The following is a 22108-nucleotide window of genomic DNA, read 5'->3' as shown; positions in this document are numbered from 1 at the left end:
GAAGCATGTGGAGCTATAGATACACACCAATGACACGTCCATGACACTCCCACAAGTCAGGGGGGTCACATGTGATCTTATTATCGCTGCCCAGTTGCTGCTCCACAACTCCCTAATTCACAGAAAGACAGATCCGGCCAAGTTCCGTCTTACTCAACATGCGCTGTATGCAAAAACCGCCCATTTACGCCTGTGCACAGAGATCCATCCGACTCAGAATCTAGCCCTTAATCACAGCTATGATTGGAAGGATTCTTAGCAGGGGTCAGCGGACTGGGAGAATATTTATTTCCCTACTTACTAGGGATGAGCGGGTTCGGTTCCCTGAGAACCGAACCCACCCGAACTTCGGGGATCCGGGGCGATCCGAGCCCAAGCTCGGATCTCCCTGTCTGCCCCGGATCCCTCTCCCGAGGCAAAACCTCGAGATCTGCTGTCGGATCTCGAGGTTTTGCCTCGAGCGGCCATTTAAAAAAAAATGCCTTTGCCTTTAATGGGCAAAGTGCTGATTGGCTGACAGAGCCGTCTGTCACGGCTCTCAGCCAATCAGCATTATGGTGCTCATTTGCATGTAGCACGGACTCGTGAGATCCGTGCTACATGCATCTGTGTGATTGACAGTGACACAGAGCACAGATGGGTCAGTGAGACCCGTCTGTGCTGCTGTGTATTTCAATGACACAGATGCACGCACGGACCAGGAGATCCGTGCTACTTGCATCTGTGTCATTGACACAGAGCACTAACGGGTCCGTGAGACCCGTCTGTGCTGCTGTGGTAAATAAAAAAAAAAAAACCTGTGTAAAAAGAGAAAAAAATGGCGTGCCCCCCCCCCCAAAAAAGAGCAACCAGCCCCGGGCATTAGTGACCCAGTGCTGGGTGTGCTTAAATACAGGGGACAAACGACATAGGGGTCCCCTGTACTTAAACACAACCAGCACCGGGCTAGTCAGAACCAGAGCTGGTTGCCAAAATACGGGGGACAAACGACGTAGGGGTCCCCCGTATTCTGCGCAACCAGCTCTGGGCTCTGATCCGGTCCTGGTTCTGGAAATACAGGGGAAAAAAATGAGTAGGGTTCCCCTGTATGTTCCAGAACCAGCACTGGACTTTTTCTAGCGGGGGGCTGATGCCACAGCCAGGGGAGCCCTTTCACCGGGCCCCCCAGCCGCAGCATCAGCCCTGACCGCTAGTCAGCCCAGGCCGGGGATCCCTGGAGAGCTGGGGACCCCCCCAATAAAGGGGTCACCCTCTCCAGGGCACCCCAGGCCCAGGCTGATAGCCCGGGGCTATCCCCGCCACCCCTGGTGGCGGTGGGTGGCGGGTTGATTGTGTGGTGTGGTGTAAATAAAGAATATCAAACATTGTCTTTACAAGTAGAACTGCAAGTCCCAGCAAGCCTGCCCCGCATGCTGGTACTTGGAGAACCACAAGTACCAGCATGCAGGGCATTAAGGGCCCACTAGTACCTGTAGTTCACCTGTAAAAAAATGTTTAAAAAAAACACAGGACACACACACCGTGACAGTATAAGTTTATTAAACATACATACACACACACACACACACACACACACACATGTACACATACTCACCTATGTAACCCTGTAGCATCGGTCCACTTGTCCGGTAAAGTATCCATAGGGGACCTGTGAAAAAAAACATACTCACCATCTCCTATGCGAGGTTCTGTCCTCTTCGTTCCAAAGTAGGCATCCCCGGACTTGGCAAAAAAAAACAAACGAAAACGCGATCCACGAACTTAGTACCGTTCTATAGAACGGTACTTCCCGAATGAGAGCTTAGCGGCGGGGTATCACCATGGAAACCCCGCTGCTAAGCGTTCATTGGCTGAGAGAGGCCATCTCCCGTCTCTCTCAGCCAATGAACGGCTCCCTCCATTGTAGTCAATGCTGGGAGCCGCAAGGTTATTAAAGTTTACCCTGCGGTTCCCACCATTGACTACAATGGAGGGAGCCGTTCATTGGCTGAGAGACGGGAGATGACCTCTCTCAGCCAATGAACGCTTAGCAGCGGGGTTTCCATGGTGATACCCCGCCGCTAAGCTCTCATTCGGGAAGTACCGTTCTATAGAACGGTACTAAGTTCGTGGATCGCGTTTTCGTTTTTTTTTTTTGCCAAGTCCGGGGATGCCTACTTTGGAACGAAGAGGACAGAACCTCGCATAGGAGATGGTGAGTATGTTTTTTTTCACAGGTCCCCTAGGGATACTTTACCGGACAAGTGGACCGATGCTACAGGTTACATAGGTGAGTATGTGTACATGTGTGTGTGTGTATGTATGTTTAATAAACTTATACTGTCACGGTGTGTGTGTCCTGTGTTTTTTTAAACATTTTTTTTACAGGTGAACTACAGGTACTAGTGGGCCCTTAATGCCCTGCATGCTGGTACTTGTGGTTCTCCAAGTACCAGCATGCGGGGCAGGCTAGCTGGGACTTGCAGTTCTACTTGTAAAGACAATGTTTGATATTCTTTATTTACACCACACCACACAATCAACCCGCCACCCACCGCCACCAGGGGTGGCGGGGATAGCCCCGGGCTATCAGCCTGGGCCTGGGGTGCCCTGGAGAGGGTGACCCCTTTATTGGGGGGGTCCCCAGCTCTCCAGGGATCCCCGGCCTGGGCTGACTAGCGGTCAGGGTTGATGCTGCGGCTGGGGGGCCCGGTGAAAGGGCTCCCCTGGCTGTGGCATCAGCCCCCCGCTAGAAAAAGTCCAGTGCTGGTTCTGGAACATACAGGGGAACCCTACTCATTTTTTGTCCCCTATATTTCCAGAACCAGGACCGGATCAGAGCCCAGAGCTGGTTGCGCAGAATACAGGGGACCCCTACGTCGTTTGTCCCCCGTATTTTGGCAACCAGCGCTGGTTCTGACTAGCCCGGTGCTGGTTGTGCTTAAGTACAGGGGACCCCTACGTCATTTGTCCCCTGTATTTAAGCACACCCAGCACTGGGTTACTAATGCCCGGGGCTGGTTGCTCTTTTTTGGGGGGGTGCACGCCATTTTTTTCTTTTTTTACACAGGTTTTTTTTTTTTTTTTTACCACAGCAGCACAGACGGGTCTCACGGACCTGTCATTGCTCTGTGCCAATCACACAGATGCATGTAGCACGGATCTCCCGGGTTCGTGCTACATGCAAATGGGCACCATAACGCTGATTGGCTTCCTGTCTGCCACTGCAGTGCCACTCCTAGATGGGCCACGTGTTTGTGCCGCCCCCTTGTGTCGCTTAGCATAGTCATCCAGCTTCCTCGGTACAACCTTTTGGCCTAAAAACAATATTGTGAGGTGTGAGGTGTTCAGAATAGAGTGGAAATGAGTGGAAATTAATGTTATTGGGGTTATTAATAGCGTAGGAACAAAAAAAGGCCCATTTATGTGATTTTAGCGTTTTTTTTTTATTTTTTAAGAAAAAATCCAGATCCAAAACACAAAACCCAGAACCCAAAACACGGAAGGGTGGTTTTGGCAAAACCAATCCAGATCCAAAACACGAAGAAAGATCCAGATCCAAAACCAAAACACAAAACACGAAAAGTGTCCGGTGCACACCCCTACTACTTACACTGCCAAGTAGAGGAGCAGGAAAGTGAGTGGGTTAAATAAAGATTTACAACCACTGACATATTTTTAGAACCCATACTGCTTCTTGCAGGATGTCTATTATACCAGTATCTGAAGGATCTAAATAGGACGCTGATAGTTATCCACTTTTTTGGCAATGTTAAACACAATACAATAAAGCAAATAACAAAAAACCTAATTAAAAAACACATTTACTTTATAAAGTCAACCGAAAGCAGGAGCCACATTTTCACCTTTGCAACTGTTCTATATTTCATGTATCCGTAAAACAGCGCAATGGTAACATACAATAGCAATTTATCCTTTTTATACGAGCACAGCGCGGTGATAGCACACAAATGCAACATGGAGATGATCACTGACCTGTGGGATATCTGCAGAAGAGCTGGTTTTCTTACCAGCCACTGCCACATGTTCCTTTAGGGTTCCTGCTGCTGGGTCTACTTTCCTTACAGTCATTTCCTGAGGAATGGAAGGACCTACTTGACCCATAACATCACTCAACAGGACCTTGTTTGGTTTGAATTGTTGCTGTACTTGGCTCCTATACCAGGTAGGGTAAAACAATTTATCTGAGGTTTCTGCAGCTGTGAGCACTTGAACATTAGGAGTCTGTTGAATACCAGTTGGCTCAACACCACCCTTAATCAGGACAGATAAAATAGAAAGTATTGTTATCTTTTGGTATGCGACTGTCAGTCTTCTATACACTGTGCACGTATTCAGCTTATAAGGTAATGCAGCGCAGAGCGAGCACCATCCAAAGATAAAAATAAGTTATGTTATAGATGAAGATTAAGAGCTAAACCTTAGTGCAGCTTATAGTAGTGTTGATTTTCGAAGCTTGCATTAGATTACAAGCAGACACAAAAAGAGACAGTGATAAAACTCAACATATGTAATAGAGTGGAGCAGACATTTATCTGACACAATGACACGCAATGTATACTGAGGTCAGAAATAAATAGTGGTATAAGAAGTTGTTAGAAGCCCTGAGCTAGGCCAAGCAAAATCATTATTTACATAGGGTCTAACGTTGGCTGCGGACATGGACTGAGCCTTTCAGCTAGTAGGTTATGTATTCCATGATCTCATGTGTCAGACACTTACTAAAGCAGTGGTGTCCAATTTGGGACCTTCAGCTTTTGTGGGACTACATATCCCAGCATGCCCTGCCACAGTTTTAGCATGCCCTAATAGCTTGCTGGGATGTGTAGTTCCACTGCAGCTGGGTTGCCTGAGTTTGACACCACTGTACTAAAGTGAAAGAAAGAAATAATTATTCTCTTTCAATGTTGTATGAGCCACATACTCAAAAACACAGCATACTCCTCTTCATTACACCTTACACAGCTTGGAAAAGAACAATAATCTAAAAATGCAAAGTAAAGGTTCATATACTTGACCTAGGCAATAGGCACTTTATAAATGGGTGTACACTGTGGGGCAGCGTGGGGGACACATACGGGTAAACTTACTAAGTGGTGCCTCCGCCTCTAGGCATGTTTAAGCGGCAAATTAATAACAGGAATACTATAAAAAGCAAAACAGCGCTGTGAAAGCCACCGTTTAGTCAATGTACCCCATTTCTCCCGAATTTAATCTGGAAGATCTGGATACAAAATAGTAGTGTATGGGCGCCATAGCAATACCTTACATAAGTGGTTTAATTAATGACCTTCACCAATGTATTGATTTACTATAAGTGCAATACACACATGCTTTTAACAATTTTTTGTACTTGCAAAATTCACATTCACTATTCGGTTTCAATAACATGTAGAAAACCTTTGTAATACTGCAAGCACAACTCTCAGAGGTCTATGTACTAAACCTCGGAGAGAGATAAAGTGGAGAAAGATAAAGCACTAACCAATCAGCTCCTAACTGTCGTTTTTCAAACACAGCCTGTAAAGTGACAGCTAGGAGCTGATTGGTTGGTACTTTATCTGTCTCCACTTTGTCTATTTCAATGGCTTAGTACATCTACCCTTTAATCTCAATAAGACAATCAGAAGGAGCTAGCTAGTGTTGAAGACCATCACCAGCAGCAACCCTCATGAACCCACAACTGACACGGCTTTGACGGGCATACTTAAGTGTCTCTGAGCCAGTCTGCATTTGTTTACAACTACTTGGACACACTGTAACTATAGTCGGCCTGCTATAGATCCTTCCCTCTCCTGTCCCGCCTCTAGAGTCAGCTGCAGTTGCTTCGGATTATGTAAATCTTCAAAAGTGGATTCACATCCTGCTGGTTTTCTGGGCATGCCTAGCGCCAATTTGCCTATTTAAATGGTACACAAAATGGCACATGCCCAATTCAGCATCAACCCTGAACTATCTGATGGATAATCTGGCAAGTAATTTTGTTTCTTCAGAAACTTTGCACATTACACAATAAAATATTATAATTATTATTATTCACAAGCTGCTGGAAGCCAACCAGGACAAACATAAATTAGGTTATTCACAAATGATAATGATTCCTAATTAATGCCAGTTCAGTAATTTTCCTTCAATCATTAATGTCATTCACACCATCAAGCCTAGGCAGCTGTTAGAGATGGCTGTGTAAGAGACACGCGGAAAATAAATGCGATAAGAAAACAGCAAATAGTCAGCATTACAGACAAAATAAAGGTAAATCTAAAACTGAAACAAGAAGCAAATGAAATAAATTTTTAATATAATATTCACACAAAATATTGGTATGGTTCATTGTGAGATCCTAGCTAATCTGCAGCTCATCCCTTATATTAGCTACTGTAGGCATTATCACATAACTATAACTGATGTGCATTTTAAAGAAAACATTTTCATTTATAAGCATTATTAGATCCTTTTCCAGTCTTTTGAATGAATAAAACAGGTAATATTAATATACTCCCTTTATTTAACTCCCTCCAAATCTTACTGCTTGAGTCAGCTGCTTCACTCAAACCTTCTGAAGAGGACACGTGGAGGTATTGCCTAGCAACCAATCAGATTATAACTATCATTTATAGAATGTACTAGATAAATGATAGCTAGAATCTGAGTTGTTGCTTGTCCCTTTTTGAATGATTGATAAATACCTCCCTAAGGGGTAGTTATGTAAAGCAGAGAAAAGAGTGGAAAAGTCACCTATGACAACCAATCAGCTCCTACTTATTATTTTATAGACTGTACTTGATAAATGCAACCTGAAAGCTGATTGGTTGCCATGGGCAACTTCTCCACTGGCACACTTCTCCAGGCTTTTCACTGCTTCATACTGTACATCTACCCCAAAGTCACCTCACTATAGACACATATAGGTACCGTGTAATATCTTATCATCCTACAAAAGCACAAAAGCATAGTGTGATTTCATATAATGACCAAGCCACTTAATTACCTACATAAACATTTTCCTTTTAAAAGACTCTGCATTCATTCAGCAGTAAATGTTCATTGATTAAAATCGCATTGGGATGACTTATTTTGATTGATATTTATACTTTTCTAATGGATGAGAATTATCATTATAAGTACAGATTTGTGGTTTGCTGTACAAGAACATTAACTTATACAGAAGACTTACACATGTTTATGTTATTAGGTTATCAGTATAAATGACAGTACAGTACCATCTTGGATGGTACCATCTGTAGAGAAAACATTATATGCCTACTTAGCAGACTTTAGAAAAAGACTTAAGGTGCATATCCACTACCCGACTAATGAACGACTGTACGATAACGACATCGTTATCGTTCAATCGTTCATTATACTGTGCAGTGGATGTTGTGCCCACACTGAATGATATGTCGTTCAGTGTAGACACCCTGCCTCATCCCCGAACATGCACAACCTGTTGATATCATCAGGTTGGGCAGTATGTTCTGGCGATGACAGACGCCGACAATGACCAGCGGGAGCGCGCATCGCTGACGGATATTTACTGCAGGTTTAATGAACGAATGAATGATAACGATGTCGTTATAGTTCAATTGTCCATTTATATCATGTAGTGGATATGCGCCTTTAGGGGGGAATTCAATTAGGTGCGAGTTTGGTCCCGCAAGGTGAAATCACTGCAAATTCGCCTTCAATTCCAAAGACGCATTTCTTTTTCAGAGTAAATTCGCCTGTTTTTGTTCGCACCCCCCTGAGCAGGTGAAAAGGTTGGGGAAATCTGTATTTTAAGGTAAAAAAGTCGGGATTTGCTTCAGAACCCCTCGGATAACCCCCCTAATGACCAATTAGGCATTTGGAATTTTTCAGTGAATTTACATGTCATTTTTGGGGTGAAAAAAAAAATGGCCTCAAATTACCCCAAAATAAGTTTTTTCTTTAGCTAAATAATGCACCCCAAATTTAATGAAAGTAGTTATTTATAAGAAAAATTATTGCTTTCTATCATTTGTTTACATGTTTTAAAGTTGCCTCAAATTACCCCAAAAGCATCTTTTCTCCTACTTTTTTGCATTTTCCATTTAATTCCTTTGTAATTAAACAAAATTCTACAGCTTTTTACATTTATTACCTTTTTTAATTTTTGATGTTTTTAAATGCACAAATCAGCCATTTGACACCTTTAAAAAGCATACAGTACTATGGCCAGGGCCGAAACTAGGATATCTGTCACCCGGTGCAAGGCAGCAATTTTGGGCCCCTCCCTTCCTGTACCTGGATTTTGTCCTTGCTCCTCCATAAGGCAGTGCACTAGTCAGACGTCCTTGGTATAGTGACTTACATTATTTCACACACCATAATGCCCATTACACATTATGCCACACACTGTAATGCCTATTACCAAAGTGCCATTTACATATTTGCCCAACACCATTTTATGCTCCACAGTAAGGCTTCTAATTACTTTAAAATTACCTGCTCGTTGTCAGGGGTTTTATGCTCATTACCAGGGGTTCCATGCTTGTTGCCAGGGGGTTTCATGCTCATTGCCAGGGGGTTTCATGCTCGTTGCTATGAGGTCCAATAGGACCTCTAGCATCTGTCTCCTCCTTGGCGGTGCCCATTTTTGGATGGCCGTTTTCAGCAGAGCCCATGCGGACGGCTAGTCCGCATGAAATCTGCTGAAAGTGGCGATAAAAAAATGTCCGAAGCCAAGGAGGAGACAGACACTAGAGGTCCAATAAGGACCTCTAGCATCTGTTTCTTCCTTGGCAGCGACCATTTTTGGATGGCAGTTTTCTGAATCTGCAGCCTCCAAGCCACCGCGAATCAGCCCTTTTTCACCCCCTGAGTTCTGGCACCCGGTGCACGTGCACCTCTAGCCCCCCCCTAGTTGCGGCCCTGCTATGGCCATTAACAGTCTTCTACATGATTCTGCTAACAAAGTTTTCACTCTCTCGCTGCGAGTAGTGTGAATCTGCAATTGTAATTGAATTGTGCGCATCTCGGGTGCACATGTGAAGGCAAAGTGTGCAGATTGTAAGGCGAAGTGTGCGAGTTTTTGCCTTTTGCAAACCCTCACCCAATTGAATTGCCCCCCATAGGCTGACTAAAATGATGGATATAATATTTTGCTAATATCTAATCATTGTTGTAAGGCAGTGATCCATTTATAAACTCCTCTTCCAATATTTTTTCCAAAGTTAGTTCATTTCACGTCCAGATTTTAATTTACTGTACATAAAACATCACATGATATTTCTTATTATATAGTAGTTTTAACTAGTATTGTAAAGCCACTGAAATCTTAGTGGGTTTAATAATGTGGTAATAAGTGAAACAGAAACAAATTATTATTACATTCTTAGTTTTACGCTGTTTAAATTACTTGTGGGACGGGGGAACTGTGAGCTGGCTGATCTGCTGCCTGAGATTGGCTTTGCTCCTCAGTGGTGCTGGCGGATGTTGCTGTGGCCTCAGGTGTAGACAGAGGATTCTGAGTCATTTGCTCAGCTGGGTCCTCTTCACCAGAAGACTCTGTATGAACGTCCTCTGCGTCCTCACCTTCACCTGCTTCCTCTTCCTCCTCTTCATCTTCTATGGAATGAGTAAGGAGAATGTACGAATGAGTCAAGCATTGTCTAATACTGTTTCCTTCTCCCTAGTGACTGCATTAATGCTAATTAAAGAAATTGTTTGTGAGTATGTGCAGTGCCAGATTAATGTCCACATGGGCCTGGAGCTGAAATTTATGAAGGGCCTATTGTGTGTCACTGCAGGGAGTGTAACAAGCGCTGCGGCGGTGTGACTTGTGATGTGGGGGCGTGAGCAGTTTTATGTGGGTGTGGTCTACACACAGGGGGTGTGGCCTATGTCATGGGTGTGGCTATCTCCATGAAGGGCATTACTAGCTCCTACCTTCAACCACTCTACATTGAAGCTATAAAAAAAAAAAAAAGGTTTGGGATTGTGAAAGGGTGAGAACTGTATTGTCTGTCTTTCCTTGACTGCTAGAATAGTTTAAATTAATAAAAAATAATAATTGTTCACTGATTATCGGCATATTTATGCAAGTGTTCCCTAATCCCTACCCACTATGCAGTAAATTAATAAATTAAATAAATAAATTAAATGAAAAAAATGCCTTTGGCTGCAATGGCAATACAAGACCAGGGTGGTAAGGGTTAACTTATTGCTTTGCAGATGTGCATGCGTGAGCTGATATGGGATTTAGTTTTACATGTTAATGAAAAAAAAATCTAATAAAGTTTAATATATAAAATATTTAAAATGATAAAAAAAATCTCAAAAGTCTTTCCATAAAAACAATTTTAATCTATTAATTACCATCCTGAGATACCGTAGTGCTAACAGAACATGTAATGCGGCGGCACAAGTATCTCTACAATACTAGTTAAATAGGATTCTCCATGCAGAGGCTTTGGGAAGCCTCCACCAGAGCATCAAGTCAGAGAGCAAGTAAATAAATAAATAAATATATAATATTATATATATATATAATGAAGAAGGATGCAACAGGTAATACCTGAGCAAACACCCCAGGCGGCACTCATGGCTCTTGGAAAATGCTATCTCCAGAGGCAGACTCAGCTTGGCACTGCAGCATTGTAGAGTAATCGAACTTCCTAGCACGTAATCAGAACTACTTCTGCTAATAATGTAGAATTTTAGAGGACTATGCTCTGAAAATAAACTAATACAACACTTATGAATCGTTTACTAAAGGATATAGGGTCTTATTTGTCAAATAATATTTGCAGGATATTCCCCGAAAACACCAGTTTTTGGGAGCTACCCACAAATATTAAGGATCTCTTGAATGTATGAATGAGAATCTGCAGCAAATATTGGAGATATCTGCTGCGGTACTTCCATTTCCGACAGCAGCTGCAGCCCCTATGTTTTTTATGGGACTATGAAGCTGTCAGATTTTCCTTTCACATTCTGTAGCTTTCCCTGATAAGATAATGGCATCGCCAGATGACATTATCCTATAGTAGTCTATGGCAAAAATTACCAGGAGAGACCTCCTTGGAAATGGCCACCGCACATGCGTGGTCTGCTGACCATGCATGTGTAGAACTGCCTCGGATATAGATGGGAAATTATTGTTTTTGCGATCACTTCTCTGCATGTGATTTTTAGTACATTTGGGGGAAAATTAATTAAATAGTGGCGATAAGAATTTCTAAGTAATTATTGGGTCTGAAAACTGATACTTAGTATCATAGAAATAAAATATAGATCTTATAGGGAAATAAAACATAGAAATGTATGTTGTGATGGCCTTTATACTGGTATACAAATTACAAAATTATGACACAACGACATATAACATTCATAAAAAATAGTCATATAAAAAAATGCAAAAATATAGTTAAAAAAGGGACAAGTCCACACACTTAACCATTCAATAGGGCTAGATAATGTTTAGAAGCTCCTGTAGAATCCTGGTGGTGAATTATACACTTCTCACAGGTCCCAAATGTATATATAAGTGCTATGTATCTCTATTCCATAGTGAACGGGGGGCCGGATTCAGAGATGGACACAGTGAGCATTGATGCTGCGTTTTTGGATGCAGCATAGATGCTCAAATATTCCTCACCATTGTGATCATTGTCGCAATGGTTGCATACATCAGCCATCTGCCCAGGCTTACTTAGACTGGCCGCCGGAAATCTTCTGCCGGGGCCAGGACATCTGCGTCCAAGGACTTTTGCCATCATTTATGACCAAAAAGACAGAGATGTCAAACTTTAAAGCAAAAATGGCTGTGTTCACTATGCACCCACTCCCCATACAATACATGACCACTGCCCATCATTAAGTGGCTTTGGCCACTTCCCTCATAGCCTAATCACTCATGCTTCCAGCGAGATTGTCTTGTCATACTGAAGCCACATCATGCTACTGTATGTCATGCTATGTGACACTTGGAGATTTTGGACATCACTTCTCCTTTGTAACTAAATTGCAGAACAAACAATTCTTGCACCAAATGAGATTTACTCACCTACATTTGTGAAAGCTGTACCTTGTAGTTTGGATGGGAAATAGTAGAGTACTCTATGTTAAGCTATAATGGATTGAGTATATAATGCACAAATAAACGGGAATTGATATCACCAGCGCTCCTTTAAACTCATACAGTATATAGGGCATTCACACTGCAATATCCCCATATGGCTAGAGACGTAGTAATTACTTTCCAGTGCTTCTCCATCAGCTGGTAATTACCATGTCTCTAGCCAGAGCCGTAACTAGACTTTTTGGTGCCCTGTGCCAGAAAGAGTATTGGCGCCCCCCTCATTTTTCAAAGGGACATAATGTACCCAAGAAAGGGCCTTGGCTTCATGAGGAAGGGCCAGGGAAGAGATAGGGGAGGCCAGGAGATGCTGGGGATGAAATAAGAGGAAGCTACAAGCAAGAATGATAATAAACAGAAATTTAACAGGCCCAAATAGCGCCCCCTGACCTGTGGTGTCCTGTGCGATGGCACCGGCCGCACTACCCTAGCTACGGCCCTGTCTCTAGCCATATGGGGATATTGCAGTGTGAATGCTGTTTTTAACTGATACTTTTACTTTTTGTATTATGTGATGTTTTTTGATGTGATTGGATGTTATGCTTGTATTAAAACTAAAGGGTGTTATACTATATATGCTTTTTACATTATTTGGGAGGAAATACACCTGGATTGAAGTGTAAAAGCTACATCTATCACCTATGAAGACGAGCAAGGACCTTGCTATATGAGTTAGGAGCGCTGGTGATATCAATTCCCGTTTATTTGTGCATTATATACTTTTGTTGGAGGGTTCAGGATTTCCTCTGAGGGAACTTTTTGTATACTAAAATCTTATGCAAATGTTACATATGTCTTGAGTCTTGACTAATAAGTTAAAAAATATATTAAGTTGTATATACACAGCGATGTCTTAATTAATGGCTAAAGTTCCTTAGATTTTACTGCAAGATCTTGAAAAATAAGTTGTTTAATGAATGGGCCTCTTAAAGCTCTCTTTGATCATGTATACAGCTTACTGTTCTTATACTTTATGTCAGGGGTGGGGAACCTTTTTTCTGCCAAGGGCCATTTTGATATATACAGTATAACATTATTTGCGGGCCCGGTGCCGGCCACGCTCTCTCCATGTGACGTCACACAGGGCGGGGCCACGATCGCAGGTGATTACAGCAATGCCTGGAGCATCCTGAGGATGGTCCGGGGTGCTGTAAGGGCAGCCTCCTAAGGACGCTTCAGGCGGCACTGCTCCATAGATTCTGGCTGCAGTGTGCCATTCTAGGCCCCCTGCTAGCCAGCTGAGGCTAGCAGAAAAAAGCTCAGAGGGCCAGACCAAATGACTCCGCAGGCCTTATACGGCCCCTGGGCCTGAGGTTCCCTATCTCTGCTTTATGTCCATGTAATCTATCAGGCACATGTGCTGGATAAAACTTTATGTAATTGAAAATATCAGTCAGACAATAAGGACACACTTTATATATCTCCCTTTAGCGTAAATATTAAGGGTTGAATGTATAAAATACCTGGTTCTCCTATATTATATATACTTTTTCTATATAGTTGACATTGCTTGCCTTCTCTTCCACATAAATTTCTTTGGGAAGATTTATAAAACCTACGGGAGAAATAAGGTGTAGAAATTGCCTATAGCAACCAATCAGCTTCTGACTGTCTTTTTATTGACTGTGGTAGATAACTGATAGCATGCAGGCCATTTATAGTCTCAGATCATTTTTTGATCTTAATACAGCTAAATGTACTGCATGTACAATGTCCTGTGCATAGTACATACCCCTATAGAAGTCAATTTCACGAAGTATTCGTTCTTCTCTGTTGAGGTCCACTGTAAAGTGATTCATAGAGTCATATCCAGACTCAATCTTTTCCATTTGCAATCCCCTGGATGCTTCAGTTATTCTAAAATATACATGGCAGGATTTACAGTCATAAACTGAACGACTTTTAGGCGTTTACGTTACAGAAGGTAGTACTCACTTTTGTAGCAGACCTTTAGAGTTCTGTAAAAAAAAAAAAATCAAATTAGGAAATACCAAAATATTGTTATTTTAACTATAGTTATTTATTGCCTTTTGTTTATCATATGAGGGGATAAGGGGTTGTATAAATAACTGTGTGTCAGGGCTTGTTCCTGTAAGTACCATTTACTTAAGAAATACATCACTGTAATTCAGCTACTAATAATAACCCATAACCTCACCTTCTAAATGCAGAATGTGACAGCAATTCTCTCTTTTCTAAACATGACTAGGCTGTTGTCTAAGGGCTCTAACCAGGGATGAATTTACCATTAAGCAAAATACATCAAGGAAAGGGGGGCACCACAGAAATTTTCCATTGCCGGATTTACTATGGTGCAAGACTGCAAATGGTACAGCTGAACCAGGTTCCACAAAAAGGGGCTATATACAATGATAAAAATAATAATAATATAGTAATAATAGAGGGTAATGATATACATTAATCTTGGGAATACAACAAAATTAGAATCTGGTAACTGGTAAAATACCACACAGTCCACAGAGGCTCACGCAGTATTTCTTGACTCGGTCATGTCCAGGGGCGTTTTCAGAGAGGAGACCCCTCCTCTCTCCCTTGTGGCTGGCAGCCGACTGACGCGGCTGGCCGGCCACCGGAGCATTAGTAGACTCCGGGCACTAGAGTGTGCCCAGAGTCTACTGCGCATGCGCAGAACACCGGAAAATGGCCGCGGCGGCCATTTTTCCGTTGTTCTGAGCAGCAGTGACACCTGACGCGGGACCTTGGACAGGTAAGTTTAAAAAAAATATGGGTGCAGTGTGTGCGATGCGGGGCCCCCCTGGACCCGGGGGCCCATGTGCACCGCACACAGTGCACCCATTATAGATACGCCACTGGTCATATCGGCTGTTCCATTCCGTCGTCCACTGAGAGTGAGTGCAGCGGCGCTCGGTACAGTGTTGCCAGATGGGAGTTTTCTCCAAATTTGGAGGTTTTAAAAAGGTCTTGGCAAGAAATTTGGAGATACCTTTTCTATATTTTTAATTTTAACATTAATGGCCACAAATTGCTCAGCTGAGCATTCATTTTCCCCCTGTGACTGCCCACCCTGTGACCCCCCCCCCCCCCCGCTTTCCCTATAACTCCCCCTCTACCGCAGCTGGCACTTCGGTGATTGATGAGCTCTCTCCTGCGGTCAGCTGGTCGCGAGGGCTCCTGGTCTGTGACCCTGGTCAGCTGTACTGTAAACTGAGATGCCATTTACAGCATAGCTGACCGGGGTCGCAGTGCAGGAGCCCCGACGACCAGCTGACCAGAGGAGAGAGCTCACTTATCACCGAACAGCGGACCCGCGGCTGCAGGTAAGTGTTTGATTTTTTTTTATTAACTATTATTTTATTGCAGTGATCAGTTGCTGATCTCCTGGCTCTGCACTGCCTGTCACAATGGAGCAGGAGTCGGGGGGACCAGGAGGAACTCTGCTTAACGCCATCTCAGGAATTTCTCTGGCTCCCACCCGGTAATTTTTCACAATACCCCCTTAGTAAATTTCAAGCAGATTCCCATTACAAGTATGGGAAATGCGATCTGCTTGCTAAAGAAATGTGAATTAAAGGCTTTGGACTAGTTTATCACAAAAGCCTTTCAGTGAAACGAAAATAATGTGAAAATGGAGTGAAAACACCCTTTTTCACATTATGTTAGTAAAAAAAAAAGATTAATAAATAGAGCCCTTAGTGAGATGTGACAGTGGGTATTGCTGATTGTTTAGTACAAGGCCAGCAACAATTTTAGGTGTTTTAACTTTATTCATAAGGTTGTTGTGAGCAACTTTATATAGCTTTCTTCATCAGAGATATCCATCTTAGACTATATTAGACCATAGTATTAATTGCAATTACATACAAGCATGAGGCATGCCTCTGTATGAAAGTTTATTCATTTAACATGTTTACATTAGTGACACCTGTCATATAAACGTTCAGGGCCAGCCAGGCCCACAGGGGTACAGGGGAAATTCCCAGTAGGCCCCACTGCCTGAGGACCCCACCTCCTCCCTTAATGTCAGGTTCCAGACTGCGCACTAAAATTATATATTGCTACTCTATTAGGGGTTATGTGGTAGAGCAGGGACATAGATAAACGGGTTGGGTATGATATCCCAGCTGTCGGGATACCGCTAGTCAGAATACCGACTCCGGCATTCCGACAGCCAGAATCCCGACACCCATAGAAGTGAATGGTAAGTAATTTTCTATGTGGTATATATATATTGTGGCAGTATCACCAGAGATAGTGTTGGTGAGCAGCAGATTCTGTGTAGGATTGGAGAGATCCTCCCACACAGGGTAGAAATACTAAGTTGTGACACACCTGTGGCTGCCTTGTGGAGAGAGCTCAGGTGTGGGCTGATGAGAAGGCAGACCAGTCAGGCTGCTGTTGGAGAATGTCTGTGTGGGACTGTGGCAGCCAGAGAGCCCAGTGAAGCCTGGCTCTGGACCTTGCAGGAGGCAAGGGGGGACCATAAACCTCTCAGTCTGTGTGACATTGAAGCAGCTGGGCTGCAGGCTGAGGAAGCCAGGGTCTATACCTGGAGCATACTTGGGAGGCCACCAAGACTGACATGTTTATGTATAGCTGTGGCAGCCAAGCCAAGCCAGGCCGTCAATAGACCTGCAGAGAAACAAGCAGAGACTTTATTGGCAGACTAGCTGCACCTTGACAGAGAGGGTTCAAGAAGTGAGCTAGTGCCCTAAGAGAGGGCTAGGTTGTTTGTTATTTTCTATTTCTGTTTCCTGATCTCCATGCTGGAAGTAAAGCACCATTTTCGTTTATTTTACTGGAATGCCATGTGTGGACTCTAATTCTGCACCTAATCACTGCACCACTGATACCAATCTACCGAGCTAATTACCCCAAGGTATCACTATATATATATATATATATATTAGGGGTGTGCACCGGCCACTTTTCGTGTTTTGTGTTTTGGTTTTGGATCTGGATCTTTCTTCGTGTTTTGGATCTGGATTGGTTTTGCCAAAACCACCCTTCCGTGTTTTGGGTTCTGGGTTTTGTGTTTTGGATCTGTATTTTTTTTTTAAAAAGCATAAAAACAGCTAAAATCACAGAATTTGTTGGTTTCTCTGCTCCTATGCTATTATTAACCTCAATAACCTTAATTTCCACTCATTTCCAGTCTATTCTGAACACCTCACACCTCACAATAGTGTTTTCATGTCCAAAAGGTTGCACCGAGGTAGCTGGATGACTATGCTAAGCGACACGAGTGGGCGGCACAAACACGTGACCCATCTAGGAGTGACACTGCAGTGGCAGACAGGATGGCAGTTAGAAAAACTAGGCCCCAAACTGTACATAATGCAAAGAAAAAAAAGAAGTGCAAGATGGAATTGTCCTTGGGCCCTCCCACCCACCCTTATGTTGTATAAACAGGACATGCACACTTTAACAAATCAATCATTTCAGCGCCAGGGTCTGCCACACAACTGTGGCTGAAATGATTGGTTCGTTTGGGCCCCCACAAAACAAGCTGGCAATTAATGTGTCCCTGCACAAACTGGCTCTACGGAGGCAAGATGTCATCCTCATCCTCCTCATCCACCGATTCCTCACCCTCTTCAGTGTGTACATCCTCATCCTCACAAAGTATTAACTCGTCCCCACTTGAATCCACCACCACAGGTCCCTCTGTACCTTCTGGAGGCTGGTCTCCCTGGAAGAGCTGATAATTCATTTTGATGAACATCATCTTCTCCACATTCTGTGGAAGCAACCTCCTACGCCTTTCGCTGACAAGGTTCCCGGCTGCACTAAACACTCTTTCGGAGTACACACTGGAGGGGGGGCAACTCAGGTAAAATAGAGCCAGCTTGTACAGGGGCCTCCAAATTGCCTCTTTTTCCTGCCAGTACAGGTATGGACTGTCTGACATGCCTACTTGGATGCTGTCACCGATGTAATCCTCCACCATTCTGTCAATGGTGACAGTATCATATGCAGTGACAGTAGACATGTCAGAAATTGTTGCCAGGTCCTTCAGTCCAGACCAGATGTCCAAACTTGGTCCTGCCTGCCCTGCATCACCGCCAGCGGGTTGCTTAGGATACCTAAATTTTTTCCTGGCAGCCCCAGTTGCGGGAGAAAATGAAGAAGGAGCCGTTGACGTGTCACGTTCCGCTTCAGCTGACAGTGTGTTCACCAGCAGGTCTTTGCACCTCTGCAGGCTTGTGTCGGCCGGAAAGAGAGACACCACATAGGCTTTAAACCTAGGATCAAGCACGGTGGCCAAAATGTAGTGGTCTGATTTCAACAGATTGACCACCCTGGAATCCTGGCAAAGCGAATGAAGGGCTTCATCCACAAGTCCCACATGCCGAGCGGAATCGCTCCGTCTTAGCTCCTCCTTCACTTTCTCCAGCTGCTTCTGCAAAAGCCTGATGAGGGGAATGACCTGACTCAAGCTGGCTGTGTCTGAACTGACTTCACGTGTGGCAAGTTCGAAGGGCTGGAGAACCTTGCACAACACGGAAATCATTCTCCACTGCGCTTGAGTCAGGTGCATACCCCCTCCTTTGCCTGTCATAGGTGGATGTATAGGCTTGTATGGCCTTTTGCTGCTCCTCCATCCTCTGAAGCATATAGAGGGTTGAGTTCCACCGCGTCACAACCTCTTGCTTCAGGTGATGGCGGGGCAGGTTCAAGAGTGTTTGCTGGCGCTCCAGTCTTCGGCACGCAGTCGCTGAATGGCGAAAGTGGCCAGAAATTTTTCGGGCCACCCAAAGCGTCTCCTGCACGCCCCTGTCGCTTTTCAGAAAATTCTGCACCACCAAGTTATTGTGTGAGCAAAACATGGGACGTGCTGGAATTTGCCCAGATGTAATGCCCGCACAATATTGGTGGCGTTGTCAGATATCACAAATCCCCAGGAGAGTCTAAGTGGGGTAAGCCACTGGGCGATGATTTCCCTCAGTTTCTCTAAGAGGTTGTCGGCGGTGTGCCTCTTACTGAAACCGGTGATACACAGCGTAGCCTGCCTTGTAACGAGCTGGCGTTTCTGAGATGCTGCTACTGGTGAAGCTGCTGCTGTTGCTGCGTAAGGTGATACATCTACCCAGTGGGCTGTCACAGTCATATAGTCCTTAGTCTGCCCTGTTCCACTTGTCCACATGTCCGTGGTTAAGTGGACATTGGGTACAACGGCATTTTTCAGGACACTGAGGACACTTTTTCTGACGTTTCTGTACAGTCTCGGTATCGCCTGCCTAGTGAAGTGGAATCTAGACGGGATTTGGAACCGGGGACACACTACCTCCATCAATTGTCTAAATCCCACTGCACTAATGGCGGATACCGGACGCACGTCTAACACCAACATAGCAGTCAAGGCCTCAGTTATACGTTTTGCTTCAGGATGACTGCTGTCGTACTTCATCCTCCTCGCTAAGGACTGTTGGAGGGTCAATTGTTTAGTAAAAGTAGTGGTGTTCCTACTTCCTCTCTGGGATGATGAACGACTCCCAGCAGCAGCAACAGCAGCAGCGGCAGCAGTAGGCGTAGCAATGCAGGATCCTCCAGAGGAATCCCGGATAGGAGAGTCAGTCATGCCAGTGACATGGCCTGCAGGACTACTTCCGATCCTGACTAAGGAGGAAATTGACGAGGAGGGAGTTGACGGTGTGGTTTGCAGGCGCTTGGATACAACAGGACAACGGGATTTAGGTGTCCCTGGACTGCTTACGGTCTTAGCCAAAGTTTCTGAACTTGACAGTAACTTTTTATGAACGCGCTGCAGGTGCCGTATAAGGGAGGATGTTCCTAGGTGGTTGACGTCCCTACCCCTACTTATTTCACCTTTACATATGGTACATATGGCAAGACAGTTGTTGTCCGGATTTGGATAGAAATATTGCCAGACCAAAGAGGTGGAATGTTTGGTCTTCTGCCCAGGCATGACCGTGATGGGCTTTTTCATCCCACGGACAACAACTGTCTCCCCCGGAGCCTGATTTAAACAAACCACATCACCATCAGAATCCTCCTCGCCAACTTCCTCCTCAGCGCCAGCTACACCAGTATCCTCATCCTGTTGTACTTCAACAGTGACATCTTCAATTTGCATATCAGCAAGTGGACTGTGGGTGCTCCTTTCAGCACTTGCAGGGGGCGTGCAAATGGTGGAAAGAGCCACCTCTTCCCGTCCAGTGCTGGGAAGGTCAGGCATCGCAACCACCACCACACTTGGACTCTCTTTGGGGATTTGTGATATCTTCTTAGAAAGCACAGTTCTTCGCTGTGCTTTTGCCAGCTTAACTCTTTTGATTTTTTTAGTGGGAGGAGTGCTTCCATCGTCATGTGAAGCTGAACCACTAGTCATGAACATACTAGGGATCGACCTTAGCCGTTCCTTGCCACTCCGTGTCGTAAATGGCATATTGGCAAGTTTACGTTTCTCTTCAGCTGATTTAAATGTCTTTTTCAAGGTCATTTTCCTGAACTTTGCCATTTGGGATTGTATGTGCCCTCTACTATGACATTGGGCATCGGCCTTGGCAGACGACGTTGATGGCATGTTATCGTCTATGTCATGACTAGTGGCAGCAGCTTCAGCACTAGGAGGAAGTGGTTCTTGATCTTTCTCTATTTTATTTTTATCGGAGAAAGTTTGGTCCTCCATTTATGTTATATCGATTTGATATATACGTGCGGCTAAACACAGAAAATAAATTTTTTTTTGGTTCGGACTGGAGTGTACTTTGTGGGTTACAGCACCCTTTAACGGTCAAGCCAGCCGGCCCTTTACTTATGACACAGGCGCACTCTTGGCACTACTTTGTTGATGCACGTGCGGCTACTGCGCACACAATTCACAAACACAGAAAATAATTTTTTTTTTGGTTTGGACTGGAGTGTACTTTCGGGGGTTACAGCACCCTTAACGGTCAAGCCAGCCGGCCCTTTACTTATGACACAGGCGCACGCTTGACACTACTTTGTTGATGCACGTGCGGCTACTGCGCACACAATTCACAAACACAGAAAATAATTTTTTTTTGGTTTGGACTGGAGTGTACTTTCAGGGGTTACAGCACCCTTTAACGGTCAAGCCAGCCGGCCCTTTACTTATGACACAGGCGCACGCTTGGCACTACTTTGTTGATGCACGTGCGGCTACTGCGCACACAATTCACAAACACAGAAAATAATTTTTTTTTGGTTTGGACTGGAGTGTACTTTCGGGGGTTACAGCACCCTTTAACGGTCAAGCCAGCCGGCCCTTTACTTATGACACAGGCGCACTCTTGGCACTACTTTGTTGATGCACGTGCGGCTACTGCGCACACAATTCACAAACACAGAAAATAATTTTTTTTTAGGTTTGGACTGGAGTGTACTTTCGGGGGTTACAGCACCCTTAACGGTCAAGCCAGCCGGCCCTTTACTTATGACACAGGCGCACGCTTGGCACTACTTTGTTGATGCACGTGCGGCTACTGCGCACACAATTCACAAACACAGAAAATAATTTTTTTTTGGTTTGGACTGGAGTGTACTTTCGGGGGTTACAGCACCCTTTAACGGTCAAGCCAGCCGGCCCTTTACTTATGACACAGGCGCACGCTTGGCACTACTTTGTTGATGCACGTGCGGCTACTGCGCACACAATTCACAAACACAGAAAATAATTTTTTTTTAGGTTTGGACTGGAGTGTACTTTCGGGGGTTACAGCACCCTTAACGGTCAAGCCAGCCGGCCCTTTACTTATGACACAGGCGCACGCTTGGCACTACTTTGTTGATGCACGTGCGGCTACTGCGCACACAATTCACAAACACAGAAAATAATTTTTTTTTTGGTTTGGACTGGAGTGTACTTTCGGGGGTTACAGCACCCTTAACGGTCAAGCCAGCCGGCCCTTTACTTATGACACAGGCGCACGCTTGGCACTACTTTGTTGATGCACGTGCGGCTACTGCGCACACAATTCACAAACACAGAAAATATATTATTTTTTTAGCACTTGGGGGGAGCACCCCTGATGGACAGAGCAC

At 44.3% G+C, this 22108-nt stretch overlaps 1 protein-coding gene across 6 annotated transcripts in view; it reads right to left on the bottom strand.

Annotated features, from left to right (window-relative positions):
- Positions 1 to 22108, bottom strand: part of TRIM55 (tripartite motif containing 55) — a 192930-nt gene that overhangs the window by 60157 nt on the left and 110665 nt on the right. For 3 of the 6 annotated variants that reach the window (XR_015878049.1, XM_088469336.1, XM_088469338.1), the window contains exons 6-9: positions 14036 to 14058; positions 13833 to 13957; positions 9380 to 9588; positions 3976 to 4254 (exon numbers count right to left, since the gene is read on the bottom strand). Coding sequence is in view for 4 of the 6 variants with exons in the window: in XM_088469336.1 (XP_088325462.1) it covers positions 3976 to 4254; positions 9380 to 9588; positions 13833 to 13957; positions 14036 to 14058 (636 nt within the window). In the remaining 2 variants the exon portion in view is untranslated. Of the gene's footprint in view, positions 1 to 3975; positions 4255 to 9351; positions 9589 to 13832; positions 13958 to 14035; positions 14059 to 22108 lie in introns of all 6 variants that reach the window. The other 3 variants (XR_015878050.1, XM_088469339.1, XM_088469340.1) reach the window with 2 other exon arrangements.

The sequence above is a fragment of the Taudactylus pleione genome, unplaced genomic scaffold (genome assembly GCF_031769625.1).
Source record: "Taudactylus pleione unplaced genomic scaffold, aTauple2 ptg000090l, whole genome shotgun sequence".
In the NCBI taxonomy this organism is placed as follows: domain Eukaryota; kingdom Metazoa; phylum Chordata; class Amphibia; order Anura; family Myobatrachidae; genus Taudactylus; species Taudactylus pleione.
The sequence above is the reverse complement of the archived record's forward strand: the minus strand, read 5'-3'. Positions and strand labels throughout refer to the sequence as shown.